This window comes from Etheostoma cragini, chromosome 21 (genome assembly GCF_013103735.1).
Source record: "Etheostoma cragini isolate CJK2018 chromosome 21, CSU_Ecrag_1.0, whole genome shotgun sequence".
Classification (NCBI taxonomy): Eukaryota; Metazoa; Chordata; class Actinopteri; order Perciformes; family Percidae; genus Etheostoma; species Etheostoma cragini.
This window is the reverse complement of record NC_048427.1, coordinates 21,310,038-21,325,124: the sequence shown is the minus strand read 5'-3', so window position 1 is coordinate 21,325,124 and position 15,087 is coordinate 21,310,038. Positions and strand designations below refer to the sequence as shown.

The window sequence follows — 15,087 nt, the reverse complement described above, 5'->3', positions numbered from 1 at the left end:
ATGTGTAGTTTTGGGAGGCCATGTTGTGTTTACAGCTTGTTCTGCTGCACCCCAAGTGAAAAAAACATTTTGATCCATTGATGGAGCTTTAATGCATTGCCAACTGTTGTATTTAAAAAAAAAAAAAGTACCCTGAGAGTTGAGTTTAAATCTGAAGAGAAATTCTAATTATTGGTTTATACTATGTTGGTCTTCTGCATATTAACAGTTTAATATGTTCTGGAGGTACTATCTAAGAGTTGGTACATGCAGTCCAGCAAACATGCAACAAGGCTTCAAAGTCCATAATCTAGCCATTAAAGCTAAATATATTTTATATAAGGGGAGGGAGATATTGTGGCCAACATATCAAATTATTTTTCAAAAATCTGCTCACTCTCACAAATCCATTATTTACAGAGATGTTTCCTACATGAAGGACCACATTGGACCTCCGGCCCCAGATCATTGTAGATCATGCTGTGTTGGGTCATGCAGGACTCCTCCTTTAGAGACACATTTCAGGGGACCAAAACACTTGAGTCCCAGCAGCCGACTGTAGCGTCTCAAAACAGTTCATCAAGAATGTCCCAGCCTGACTGTGTCATAAAGAGACCGGGCTTTTCTTCATGTACTTGGCGTTGAATTGCATCCATGGCACAGTGTTTGGTCTAGGTCTGGATCTCCTGCTGGATTGCATGACACTTAGGGTGGAGCAGTGTGTGACTTAAACTCAGAGGGCCCTAAGACTGTGTGCTCTGCTGGCGTATGCCAGTGGTGTATGGGTGGATGCTGTTTTCAGTTTCTTCCCCTTCTGCTAACTGGTGTGTCTGTAACGTTCTCGTACCTCCATCAGCATTGATTTATTGGTAAATCAGCAGGTAGAAATACTATTTTTAGCCTGACATCTAAAAAAAAATAAAAAATCAGTGTGAGCGAGATGTGGTTAGACTAGCCGAGCATGCTAAGCTATGAGCTATAATAATTGTCGGGGCATGTAAGTCCCACCGATGATTGGTCAGCCCATCGTTGGTGGGTGTTGGCGTCTAAGAGTTCTGGAGGTGAGGAGTATTTTCAGACTTTGGACCAGACCAGCCAAGCTGTTTCGTTTGTACCTAACACACATACACAAGGGCGGTTATGATCTTTCACAAAAAAAGCAAATAGCATACGGTCATTTAATCAAATTCAAAAACTTTTTACACTATTTGTTTGCATTTCTATAACAACTGTTCAGATGCTGTGTAAACTGTCCACGTCAGAGGAACCGTGGGTATCGTGAGGCTAGAGCTCGGTTTCTCCTTGTGGCTCTCAGTCCAGAGTGAGTGGCAGCGTCATGGTGTATTCTGGGAGCAGCGGTAGTTTACAGGGCTTCCTCCCACACAGATTCAGAAGTAGCTGCTGCAGCAGCCCGATTTCTCCTTCTGTGCTTCAATGTATTCATGAATGTGGAACTTGGGTTGACTGGGATGTTGGACGGCCCGGTGCTTCAGTTCCCTGAAGAACAGAAACAGACGTCACACACCGGAAATCAACCCACAGTCAGGGTTCAAAAGGAACTTCTTCATCCATCGGCCAAATGTCAAGTGGATGTTCACATTTCACCAACCACTCAAAAGATGAATGATGTTTTTTTGGTTGGTGAGTCAAGCAAATCTACATTTGGCCGGTGGATGTTGCTAATTTGAACCCTGACAAGTGCTGTCGCTATTATTAATATATATATATATATATATATATATATATATATATATATATATATATATATATATATATATATATATATATATATATATATATGCAGTCAAAGTAAGCTGTGAGGTGTGGTGTCAACTAGTGTCATCCTGTTTACTTAATGTTCTCTTCTGTATAAAATGTAATATAAATGTTTTTTTTAAATTAAATAAGTGACATTGTAACTCCTGCAGAGCTATTTGTGTTATGTTTGTGTATGAAACATACAGCCTGGTGTAGTGTGCAGGGTTAAAAAGCCATCACGTGAGAGTGTTTCTCACTTGGACACAGCCGTGAAGGCCAGCTCTACGTTGACTCCTGTCTTGGCACTTGTCTCCATGAAGGGAACTGAATGCTCCTGGAGACAAGGAGAGGAAGAAACAGCAGTGAGCAGCACAGTCAGCAGCATCAGTTGTGCTTGCACAGCGGAAGGAAAAACTCACTCTGGCCAGCCGCTCTCCTTCCTCTCTCCGGATGGCTCTGTCGCTGCTCATGTCAGCCTGGCACACAGAGGCCCAGCAGTATGGTTAGGGTAGGACACCAATGACATGAATAGTAATAGAGTACTTGGCCCCGGGGTTCTAAAAGCCAGAGAGTCCGGCCACTACATTTTGATTGACATGTTTTTAAAAGCCCAAACTCAAATGTGCGCATGCACACAGCTCTTTTGTCTTTTGTCAAGAATGATTGAGTTATAGCCCGGCCCGAGCCAGGCCCAAGCCCGAGCCAGGCCTAAGCCCAAGGCAGGTCGGAGCCAGGCCCGAGCCAACTTTTTTCCTTTACTTTCTGAGCTTCTCGGACAATTCCCTCTCACCTTGTTGCCCAGCAACATGATGACTACGTCGCTCTGTGCATACTCATGGATCTCTGTCAGCCATGCCTGAAACAAGACAGAGAAAGTGTGTTTGCAGTCGGCTGAGATCTGGAAAACGTCCTTTAAAGAAGCTACATGTAACTTTCAGTTCCAATTGGAACCGTAAAAAATAGCGTTGTTTTCACCGTTAGTCTCGTTTGCTGTTACAGTTCATTATGATCATCAGATGGAACACTTAAAAGTTACATATAGTCACTTTAAGTTACCAAAATTAGACTCCACTGAACTGGATTTGCCATAAACGGATTCTCCTTTGTTTCTCTGTGGAAAAGATTACGTCTGGGGTTTAGTGCTAAATCACATCTCTGTAGCACACATTATAATAGTAATCCACAATCAGACACATGCATGCACGCACGCACGCACACACACACACACACACACACACACTAAGGATCCACAGAGTTGACTAATTGTTGATACAGGCTGTTTCCTCTTCCTGCCTAAGTCATTCCCATATCTTTCCAGACGCTAGTCATATCCCCGACTTACCCTTATGTTGTCAAAGGAGGTTTTGCTGGTGATGTCGTACAGGAGGAGCAAAGCTTTAGGGAAAAGAAGATTTAACATATGGTTATATTTCTGCACTATGACAGTGTCCCTGGGTAGAGGTAGAGGTTGGTGATGGTGTCTGTTTCCTCACCGTGTGCATCTCTGTAATATGCATGTGTCACACTTCTGAACCTCTCCTGTCCTGCTGTGTCCCAAATCTGAAACAGAAAAGGAACCAAAGAGCTTGGCCTGGTTCCACTTTCAGATACACCGATGCCCGAGAGGAAACCAGCCTGTGCTCTTAACGTAAGTACAGCTATTGTGGAAGCACATCAAGTTTTCACTGGAAGTGATTTACTTACTGACCTGTAGTTTGACCTTTACATCGTCAACGGTCACCACTTTGTTCTGGGAGAAGCAGAAAGAGCTTTTAATTGATGTAAGAATCGGCACTGGCTGCACAGATTAGAGACGATTTATTCAAATGACGCGTTCTTCACTCTGTTTGTGCGGGGACATCAGCTTTTGGGACGCCAGTTTTGGGTCATGAAGTGTTGCACATACGGAGGCTCTGAGTGGTCAAACAACCCTCTAAAGGTGCTCCAAAAATAAACTCTCAAATAAAACCAAACCAAAAACTTTATTCCTTAATTGTCACCTACACACAGTACATAGTAGTGCACTGCATTTTAACCCATCTCAAGTATTAGGATGTGGACGGCTACAGTACATCACCACCAGACTTGTGTTGGATGCCGTGTTACAGGGTCCACAGGCTGAGGGTAAGTCCAGTTTGTTCCCACCAAAGCAGCTGATTTCCATTGGCTGAGGACAGTGATGGTCAACCTGTCCTACATTTAGTTTGAGGGACTTTCACGTAGTTGAGGTGGAGTGCTTCTTATCCTCAAGAGAATGCAATTCTCCAGGGTAACAGCTGCTGATTGTTTTTACAATTTTGCAATGTTGTGAGCACCAATCACACAATTCCTTTTACTTTCATTTGGTAGGATTGGAAGCAGAAATCTCAAACACCGGGCCCATTAAACCAAAACCATCTGCATGGCTACGTATCACTAGAGGTAAGTGAGACAATGTGTTTTGGGGTGTTTTTTTTTTACAGCTGATTGACTTTATTTCAACATTTAAAGAAATACATGCACAATTTGTGCATCCATTGCACACACATGCACGGACGCAAGCACACACACACAGACACACGCACCGTGAATCCAATGCCCACTGTTGCGGAAAAGGAGCCGGGGATGAACTTTCCCTGATCAAACTGCACCAACAGAGACGTCTTTCCCACTCCGCTGTCCCCGACCAGGATCGTCTGCAGAAAAACAGCCAGCAACGATTACATTGGTGTCACAATCAGGACTAAAGATTTCTGTCTGGCTGAAACCACCCAATCATTTTATGATTTGGGGTTGTGAGTCAGCATCTGCGCCACGGTGGACAGCTCAGCTTCCAAGCAGCGCGAACAATATCTTGAACAAGAGCTCGGCAGTGTAGCGCTGTTACAGCGTGACTCACAAGCCTGGGGGAGATAACCTTTAAGACAATGAAATGAAAGAAAGGCAGCATTCAGAGCCATTCAACAGGGCTAGCTGTAAATACTGCATTGTCAATCTTTCATTTGTAGCCCACTTTAAAAAGTCATGCTGAGGTACCCCCCCTCCCCCCTCCTCCAACCCACGCACACAGTGTCCTCCATCTGTGATGAGACACAGCCCAACTTGTCTCTGGTTTGGAAGTGTTGATGCTAAAATGCAGCTGAGTGTCTGATATGTTGCGATGGGTCATCTTTATTCAGAAGTGGTCAGTTCAAGTTGGACCCGGGGGTCATGGATGTCTGTGGATTTTCAAAAGTGGTCTTAACAAGACGTCACAACTGTTTGAACCATATTGCCAGAGAAGAACATCGACATTAGATAATTGTGAAGAAAAACCAATCTGTTCAATGCCAATGTTTTTCGTTGCCAGTATTACCAGTGTTCATCTCGCTGTGGACCTTTGGAGCAAGTCATTTCCCTCAGACCCCCTTCGCCCTTAGCACTACCTTAATGCCCTACTTTAATCTATGAAGGCACACAATAGCCCTGGAAAGCAATAACAAAGAAATAAGAATGTGATGAATGAGTTAACCCTAAACATCTAATGAAAGTGAGAAGCGGCCTCACCTATCTGCACATGACGGACTGGAAATGTACCGATGGGTTTTCACTACGCGACACAGCGTGAGAAAGTCAAAAGTTCAGAAGTGAAGTCAGGGTATTGTTATCCTCTGTTGAACCCGGCTGTGGTTGGAACTCAGTTTTGTCTTAAGGCTTTATGAATGATAAAGGCTGAAAGGATTAGAGCTGAGAAGCTGGAGCAGCTTTTCTCAACAGTTGCAGCTTTAACAGCCTCCCTTTGATCTCAGCGTTTTAAAGGATTTTCGAAACTCTCAGAAGTGTGTCATGTGTCAGCTTTGGATTAAATATGGACGCTGCATCACCAGTCATGCTTCCTCTGACTTTTCATATCAACTTTATGTAGGCATCGGTAAGAACTTAGTATAATAAGTGAGTTATTGTCTTTGTTGAGAGAAAACTCATTGCAGCAATAGAACGCCAACACAGAGACAGAGGAAGGGAACATAATAAGAGACTCATTCATAATTTCATATCTCTTAGCAATAGAGAAAAACTAATAAAGTAGAGCATAATCCACACCAGCAACAATATTCTTCTTTCTCTGCTTCATTAACGGAATCTGTTTCCTGTTCCAGTGAAAGCATGTAACATGATGCCTGCATGTGTGTGTGTGTGTGTGTGTGTGTACCAGTGGAGAAACACCGCCATGCTTGTACAATTCCACATGCATATGTGATGATAAGTGTGTTTGTGGTGGGAAGAGGCTATGACTCTGTTTCCGTGGTAACAGAGGTAAGCTGGGAAGTGGGCCTGTCTCATAAACCCCACTGGAGACCGGAGGCAATTAGGTGACACAGATGTTCAGGAATAAGACATAGATGATAATGATTTTATATTTAAGAACCGAAATGCTTTTTTTCAGTGGATTTTATTTTATTTGGTATAACTTTATTTAACATGACGGTGGAAGGTGGAACATGTGCTGCTGTTGAACTGAGGCAGATCACACATTTCAGTTTACAGGAAAGTACTGATATTTTTATTAGAATCATTTTGTATTATTATAACTTTAGCTTTGTGATAAAGGTTCTGTGTTTGACTGTTAAATGTTCCACACTTATTAAAAGAAAAACACTTCTTGCTGCCGGTTCATATCTATGTTCTGCTCCCTGTATAAGAATATAGAGACGTTTTAAGGGTGTCTCATGTTATAAAGCTCCATGACATGTATGTTACACGGGGAATATTGAACTTTAGCTAAACTATAGAAAAAAAGGAATAATCGCAATTTGCAATATCTGGCAGAAAAATCCGATTGCTGATTGATTTCCCCCAAATCATTCAGCCCTACTCAGAAGCTTTATGAAGAACTTCCATGTAGGCATCATGGTTATTAATATGACTTGCAGAAATCCCTTTACTGTATGGCTGGTATTAGGGACGTTGTAGGAAACAGAGAGAATACTGTAGGAATGGAGTCATTAAGTTGTGTTGATCTCTGCCTGAGCAATGGGAACAGTCCCTTTCATTTTCCACCAGAGTATTACGCGTGTGGCACAGCCAGAATGTAATTTAGCGTGACAGTTGTCATATCGCATCTGATTTAGACTGTTCCATATGCTCACAGCTGGGATTAAACACAGAACAGTAGCAGGTTATTGTAGCTTCCAATGTTAAAAGTCTGTCAGATGCAAATTTACCTTAACGGCAATGTACTATGTGTGACTTTATGTGTGTGTGTGTGTGTGTGTGTGTGTGTGTGAGTAGGTGATATGGGAACGTTTATCTGAATTTAGGATAGAGTCATGGAAAAATGAATGGGTCATGTGATGAGGCCTGGGAAGATTTGCAGAAAAGTCAGAGAGTGACAGTACTCTGATCCAATGAAAAGGAGAATTGTCAGATTGACCTCTCTCTACACCAATGGATTACAGGGGGAAGGGGGGGGGGGGGGCACTCCCCCCCTTCTAGTCCCACCCCTGCAAAGGGACAAACTAAAACAAACCAAAGAGCACTCAAAGAAGCCCCATGCATGATCCCTTGGGGTAACACAGGTGAAATGGAGTGAAAGAAAAGCCCCCCCTCCTAAACAAGGACACAAAAAGTGCATCAGAGCGACAGAATGAGAGAAATGAAAGAATGAAAGAATGGTTTCTAAATGCTGGAACAGCTTGTGTTGCTGTCATCTCGTCACAAGGCAAGCGTTGCACTTGCACACTCACAGACACACACTGCTTCCAAGGCAATTAAAGGCAGCTGGTCCACGTGCATTATGGGTACATTAGGGCAGCCGTAGGGCTCATGTCTCATCAGACCATCAGTTCTCAGTAAACTCACACTAATGACAGCAGCGTCCTCATCCTACTGTAGAAGAACTGCTCTTTTTCACTTTCTGGGGTTTTTCAACAATAATATGTGTCCCCCCATATGCGTTGGTGTCCAAACACCATCAGACAATTGTGAAATGTCTGAAACATGATGTAAGCAACTAAATATCATTTAAGAAAGAAAGAAAAGGAAAGAAAAGGAAGCTGTTTGCTATACAGCTAAATGATATACGGTGACATTTCTCTCTTCTCTTTGCTCCATCCACAGTGAGGAGAGATGCCAGCCTGAGGAGGTCTGAACTCGCTGACTCCCTGGTCTAAGTAGGCCAGTGGTACTCATCGCGGAGCTCGCGAGTCTCCTGCAGCCCTCCAAGCTTTAAAGGTCCCACATCATGCTCATTTTCATGTATTTTGGGTTTCTACCAGAACATATTTACATGCTTTAATGTTAAGACTGATTATTTTTCTTATCCTGCCTATCTAAATATGAAAATATAAATATAAATGCTGTCTGTTGCTCAGTTTCACCGCCTGTCTCTTTAAGCCCCACTCCTGAAAAAGCCCAGTCTGCTCTGATTGGTCAGCGTTCTGGGTCTATATATATATATATATATATATATATATATATATATATGTGTATACAGAAGTCCTGACAGCTTGTTTAAAGGCCCAGTTTCTGCTCTCTGGCTGTGTGCATTTCTCTGTGGATTGAGTGGACCTGTAATTTGTGGCACGCAAGGCATTAGATAATATGGTGATATGATCATGCAGTCAAAACAGATAGATCATAAAAACATCAAATGGTAGATACGATTATTTTCAACCTGGACTCTATTTTCCTGTGTTGTTGATGGGAAACACAATCTTTGAGATCGGTCTAGTATTAGGAGAGAAATAAGATACAATGTGAGTTAAGAGGAGAATTGTGCATTTACCTTCACAAAAGTGCTGTTTTGGTGCTGACAGACTCAGATTAATATTCTAAGTTTGAATATGTAACAACATAATCTAAGGTTAATGACATACAGATAGGCCATGGACACAATATAGATACTGTTCTAAAACAATATTGAGCTTGAATATTTCCAGACATGACATAAGGTCAAATTTGAAACCCATACATGACTAAAAAGATTGATCTGATATCTTTGAATGAAATCAATGTATTTTGATATCAACAAAACTACAAAGAAAATGCATCAGATATGGTTTATAATCTCCTTGGTGGTATCCAATCCTAATGTTTCTGGACGGGTCCAAATAAAGTTTTTCCGAGCTTCAACTGCATCTCACAAGTGGTTGTCATGTGACATCAGTAAGTCACATGACAACTGGTGGTCAGATGTGTTGGCAGACTGTTCAAAGATGGTTTGGGATGAGAATGGCCTCCACCCAGGGAGTTTCAGCCTCTTCACTCTCGTTGCCTATTACTGTTAAAGTATATGTTAATCTCCTCACAAGGCTTTACATGGCCAAGGCATCAGAGTAAATCAATCAGGGGGGGGGAGCTGCTGGGTCAGGCCCCGACTGGCCCAACGTCCCGGTTAGGGTCAGGGCTGATTGACCTTTTGCTGTTCATCTTCCAGTTATTGTAGCATGGTTTTCACTGGCACTGTCTCAGCTTTTAATGCTGTCTTAAAACACATTTTCATAGCCTCGCCCTCTTACCTGGTCCTCAGATCTCTGCAGGGTAAATCCAGACAGCTAGCTAGACTATCTGTCCAATCTGAGGACTATGGTTACCTGGTCTTCAGATCTCTGCAGGGTAAATCCAGACAGCTAGCTAGACTATCTGTCCAATCTGAGTTTTCTGTTGATGACCAAAACTACTTCTGACCCTGCACATGTTCCACCAAAACAACTTTCTTCCTGAGACTTTTTAGCAGAGGCACGTGGCTCTGTCCAGAGCTTAGCCCCACCCAGGATGATTGTGATTGGCTTAAAGATATGTCAATAAACCAGAGCATGTTTTTCTCCCATCCAGGAAGGCTATGTGGACTAGCCAGACCCTCCTTTGCAGCGCTGTGGGGGGAGGTCTGGAGAGACTATGCTCCATCTAACTGCTCATTTAAAAACGGAAGTGACACAATCTCCTATTTGAATAACACAATCCAAAGGTGTTCAAATGTAGCTGAAGTGATGATAACAGGTCTAGAGGGGGCGAGGGAGCCTTGCTGTACAAAAGGACCACTTTGAGCCCCATTCCAACCTGAATCAGGAAGCTGATGAGTGAGAGCACCACTGAGTCTTCATCACAGATATACTGATGTGTTTGGGGCAGAATGACACGCAACAAACGGACCAACTGGAAACAACGGCCAACTGAAGACCAGCACCACGGAGAGCGCACACCCGGTCCAGCGCGGAGGCGTACCCGCCTGGACGACCGGGCTACTTTAGGACATTTCATGGATGGGAGTACACAAATAGAGACATCATAGAAAAAGAAACCAAGCACAGCAGTCCTGCAAAGTTTGAAGTGTCAGTGTGTGTCGCATTAAGCAGCTGTTGCGTTTACGGAACCATGTGGCCATACCTTGTGCACTAATTCCTCGTCATATGTCGGAGCGGGGGGGGTCTTTGCCTGGCTGTCGGCCGTCTCTCGGGATTCGTAGCCGCTATCGGGATGGATCTCAGGGTACGCCGTGGTGTAGTGCGCCGAGATCGGCTCCATCGACTCCATCCGCTCCATCCTGGCGTGCTCTCAGAACACAGAGAGAGGAGGCTGCTGAAGGGGGACAGCTGACAGACCACGCAGCTCTCTCTCTCACTCTCTCTCTCTCTCTCCCTCCCCCGCCCCCTCCCTCTCTCCATGCATTGTTGTCCTCTAAGCTCCTCCTGTGGAGTGAGTGAATCACAGTCTGCGCGCTTCCCCCTCCATCACTTCACATTTGAAAGGCATGTCGTGATCGCGCACCCACACCACGCCAAGGGTGGGGGGAGGAGAGGAAGATGGGAGCCAGAGGAGGATAGAGAGAGTATGGGAGACGATGTGAAGTTTGTAGGATGGAAGAAGGAGTGGATAAGAGGACATGAGGAAGAAGGAGGAGGACGCATTCAAGTACTGCCCTGCGGCTCGCCTTGAGTATTTATCTTTATACTTTCACATTTCAGATGTACTTAAACAGCAGGTTAACATTATTGCATTTTTTAAAATTTGTCTTTGTTTAGCACATTTTAATCTTTGAAAACACACCATGTTATCTTTTTATATTAACAATATATTCATGAGGACTAAGGTTACCTGGTCCTCAGATCTCTGCTGGGGAAATCACCAAAAATATTTGGAATTCTGGATTTTCAAAATGTCTTTCTTTTTTTCAAAACAATGTTTTATGACTGACACACACACACACACACACACGCACACACACACACACACACACACACACACACACAGAGTGATGTGGATGCCTGCATTAACTTTGCCCCCTGAGTGAGAGCAGTCGGAGGTGGAAGCGTGTTGAATGGCCCTTTTTTCCTCTTAATTAACTTTACTACTTTATTTCAGCTCTTCTGGTTTGTTTTACAATGTTATAAAAGCCAAAGTTCATTTATACCGGCATTTGGCAGGTTGGCGGGTCTCAATTTAAAGCCCCGATTACATCATTGTTACATCGTATTATTTCCTTTGTCCCATTGCATTCCAGCCTCCACCAACAGATGAAGAAACCCTTCGCCAGTCCTTTGACATGTCCCCTGCAGATCTGCGCTCTCTGGGTGTTTATCTGTCAATTCACCCCGACGAACACTCAACCCCCCACAGCACCCCAGGGACCACCTCCCTCCTGCTGCCCAGCACATGGCTCCAGGTCCCTGTCTGTCTGATGGGCCTAGAGTTTGTTTCCAAGCTGCAGCATAAGGGACAAGGCTTCAGGGACTTAAGCCAAGCGGGTGGCGCCATCAGGGACAAGAGAAGAGATAGATCTTTTTATAATAATAGGTATGATTATACACTCCCCAACCGGTGACGATGACATCTCTGTGTTGTCCCAAGTATAATCAAACCTTTCCATATGTCCACACTTTGACTGACGTCAGCTCACAGACCTAGCTTAGCTGTAGGGCCACAGAAGAAAATCATACTAATAATCCAGGTTTGTTTCTTTTGTTTCTTTTCTTTTTCTTTTATAGTTGCTGAATCATTCATTTCAGTAACTCAACATTTGGACTAAAGTGCAGTACTGGAGTAGATGTACTTAGTTCCATTCCACCGCTGGTTGGAAGACATACTTTAAACACTGAGTTTCGACACACATTTCCAAACAGCAAAAGAACATATTGGAGATATCAGGGACTGGTACTACTTTGAGTACAACAGCACAGTTTATCTTAAAACAGATCAAACAATAACCACAGAACCCCCCCCCCCCCCAACCAGGGAGCCTCTGGGGCAACTACCCTGCACTTTGCTGTTTGTGCATCCACTGATACTGACCGGTGGCTGTTCAGTGACTTCAGGACTCATGTGTTTGGCAATTGTGGTTTATGAAAATATTTCTCTTCATCCTTGGTACATAATTCAATCAGACCGTGATTTAGCTTCCACCATGTAAGAAACAGAATGCCATGGCTGCAAACGCCACGCTTCCATAACTCGTTCTGCTTCATTACAGCCTCCAGCCCCCCCCCCCCCCCCCCCCCCCCCCCCCCCCTGCATACCACAAGCCTCTGAAATACAACGCTTCCCGTTTATCTCCTGATCCCGATAAAGGCTCTGTGAAAGACACGCCGATTAATGATGTCGCTGATAAGCTTGTATCATTCCAAACATATTTTATACACAGATTGCTCAGAGAAAGATTACCCAAGTGACTGAATAATCATAAATCCTAGAAGGTATCATTCCTAAGATTTCAGTGTTTTCTCTATCTTTGTGGAAGACTTAAGTGGGAGTGTTTTGTGGGGGGGGGTTAGGCATTTGTAGTCATGTTGTGGCTCTTTTTGGTCCTTTTAGTTTTCTTTGGGGTTGTTTTGGGTCTCATGTGTTGTCTCTTGGGTGGTTTTGTAGTATTATTATCACCATATCTGCGTCTAAAATGTTGGAAAATCTAGAGCAGATAATTAAGAAACTGCACTCAGCAAGCTTAAAGACACAACTTGCTAAAGAAGTCCAACTAAACTCATTAGATCTGAGAAAGGTCTTCTAGGTGCAATCATTTGGCTTAGGTGCACCTAAACCTTATAATAACAGGGACAACCCTGCTTATGATTAAGTGTTATTTTTTATTAATGAATTATTAGTTATATTCTGTAACTTCACTATATGAAGAAAAAGAGCTGCTTTGTCAATGTGCAATGCAGACCCTGATATAGAAAATCAAACTGAGGAGCACGTAGACTGGTGCAGGGCTGGTAGGACATCTAGTGGTCTGGTTTAGGTATTGCACCTTTCCAACCATTACACCTGGCCCTGAAAGCAGTTACCAACATACCGGTCTGGATCCTTGAGGTTCCACTTCCGGGATTGCTCAATTGCCGTTTGGAGCTTAGCGCCACCCAAGACAAATGTGATTGGTTTAAAGAAATGCCGCTAAACCAGAGCAGGTTTTTCTCACATGCCTGAATGCTGTGTGGACTAGTCAGACCCTCCTTTGCAGCGCTGTGGAGGAGGGTCTGGCAATGCATGACTACCAACATACTAACGTACTAATGATAGCCATGATAATACCCTTGACACAAAACCCAAGTCATTAAATGTAGACTTGAACATTTCAAACTTGAATACAGTACATACAGTACTATATTCAGTATTACAGCTCACATTACTGTGTTCTGTCAGCAGTTAACTTCATTTAATATTGGATGAGGCTTTTCCTTTAGCAGGGTGCAGATGTTCCCCCCAGAACAGGTTCCTTCCTGAGATTTAGGAGAGTCACCAACACCAAAAACCAGGTACGTCGGACCGGGGGGTAAATAAGATGACCAAGTACCCAGGGCCCTCATGTGAGGTGGGTCCAAAAAGATGCTAGAATGAATAGCTGTGGATGGAACATACCTTTCTACAGGTCCCAGGATGTTGTGTTACACCCATGCCCAAGACCACTGTGACGGGTTTAACAACCCGGAGCATTTTTTTCTCCTATCCCAGAAGGCATCTGTGGTGTATCCGGAGCTGGCAACGCGAGGCTAGCCCCTCCCTGACCCCGTTAACACAATATCTGTCAGACCTTTAGTGGAAACATTTTATTATGTCTTGTGTACATGAACTTCTGTTTTATAGGTGCAATAGAGTTTGTCACGTAATAACGGGGGCAGGAAGCCAAGGAGGGGCCAGAGTCTGCAGGTCTCCACTGACTCAGCTCTGCTCTCGGGCTGCTGTCCACTTAGATCTCCAGAAATCAGTGCGTGTCAGTCAACACAAATCCTCCGATTGATTCTGGCCACCACGAGAATACGTGGGACACCATAACGTCCCGGTCCAGCCCAGGCAGTCTTAGACCATGTCCACCAGTTTGAACTTGCCCTCCTGTTTGACTGGCAGGACGTTGATGAAGGTCTTGTAGAGCACGGCTCCCTTTGGCAGCTTGGTGATGACCTGGGTGGCCTCGGGGCTGCGTGGGGGGGGCACGTAGACCTCCTTGGTGAACCTGACGTAGCCGTCCTCCAGAGCAAACAGTGTCTTGTTGGTTCCCATACCCACCTGCGGGACAAGGTGAGACTGTTTCACTCCATCAGATCACAGCCAACCAACTAAATGAGGAATTATAAAAGTGAACGTCTCTGTTGAGTTAAAATAAATTACAATCTAAAATAGTAAAGGGCTATGAAGACATTTGATTAAAATGACTAGGATTATTTGGTTTCATTTTATTTGGTGGCATTTCTGGGTGATTCTATAGGGATTATGGACCATATAGGTATAGAGATAGGATATATAGATAGACTATAAAGATAGACAAAAGTAAGCCTTGGCCTGTTCCTTTTTGAGTTAGCTACGGTGGCAAATTGTGGGAAATCATTGTTTCTTTTAATGTACATCAACCAAATTAAAAGGATTCATCCTCATCCCCATCACATCTTTGATACAGAGAGTGAAACTCACGTGTGCTCCTGGCTGATACCTCATCACCCTCTGTGTTGCCAGGATGTTCCCCGCATGGACAAAGTTCCCTTGGGACCAAATGAAGAGAGAAGGTAGATCAGCCAACCTGTCAGACACTATCAGGTAGTGGTGCTTTGTTTTATTTCTCCACTCCACTTCCATTTATGAGGACAGGCTAAGTCACAACAACAACTAAAATGTCTAATTGGGATTATGTTTGACTGATATGACTCAGGATATGGAGGGAGGGATCATTTCTGTATCATTATTCTAATTGGAAAATATTAAAGTGCTCTTATTATGCTTTTGGGCTTTTTCCTTAAATGTGTTATATCTTTTTGTGAACGTTATAGGTTTACAAAGTGAAAAAGCCCAGAGTACCCCCCCACCCTTAACCTTCTCCGACAGAAACCCTGTTCACCAACTGGTCCACACAGCTCTGTTGTAGTCCAGCCTTTACTTCAGAGACCAACGTTATAATGCTGCTAGCAGGGCACG

The 15,087-nt window shown here is 43.7% G+C and overlaps 2 protein-coding genes and 1 long non-coding RNA gene across 4 annotated transcripts in view; all 3 read right to left on the bottom strand.

Moving 5' to 3' along the window:
• Window positions 1-109: 109 nt before the first annotated feature.
• On the bottom strand, window positions 110-10,352 carry LOC117936621 (ras-related protein Rab-37-like). Of its 2 annotated transcripts, XM_034859856.1 has the most exons (9): window positions 10,081-10,352; window positions 4,302-4,412; window positions 3,446-3,487; window positions 3,231-3,297; window positions 3,080-3,132; window positions 2,528-2,593; window positions 2,157-2,213; window positions 1,995-2,071; window positions 110-1,476 (listed from the first exon to the last, which is right to left on the bottom strand). In XM_034859856.1, exons 1-9 carry the CDS (start codon window positions 10,234-10,236, stop codon window positions 1,368-1,370), a joined length of 738 nt encoding a protein of 245 aa, XP_034715747.1. In that variant the 5' UTR covers window positions 10,237-10,352; the 3' UTR covers window positions 110-1,367. The 2 variants fall into 2 exon arrangements, with proteins under 2 accessions (XP_034715747.1, XP_034715746.1); XM_034859855.1 differs by having other exon boundaries at window positions 1,995-2,213.
• Window positions 10,353-11,702: 1,350 nt separating this feature from the next.
• Window positions 11,703-15,087, bottom strand: part of LOC117936625 — a 20,684-nt gene continuing 17,299 nt past the window's right edge. The window contains exon 3 of the long non-coding RNA XR_004654986.1: window positions 11,703-11,760. This is a non-coding gene — a long non-coding RNA (uncharacterized LOC117936625). The remainder of the gene's footprint in view (window positions 11,761-15,087) is intronic.
• The window catches only part of mrpl27 (mitochondrial ribosomal protein L27), a 3,383-nt gene continuing 2,017 nt past the window's right edge, over window positions 13,722-15,087 (bottom strand). The window contains exons 3-4 of the mRNA XM_034859857.1: window positions 14,590-14,657; window positions 13,722-14,187 (exon numbers count right to left, since the gene is read on the bottom strand). Coding sequence (XP_034715748.1) covers window positions 13,981-14,187; window positions 14,590-14,657 — 275 coding nt within the window. The 3' untranslated portion in view covers window positions 13,722-13,980. The remainder of the gene's footprint in view (window positions 14,188-14,589; window positions 14,658-15,087) is intronic.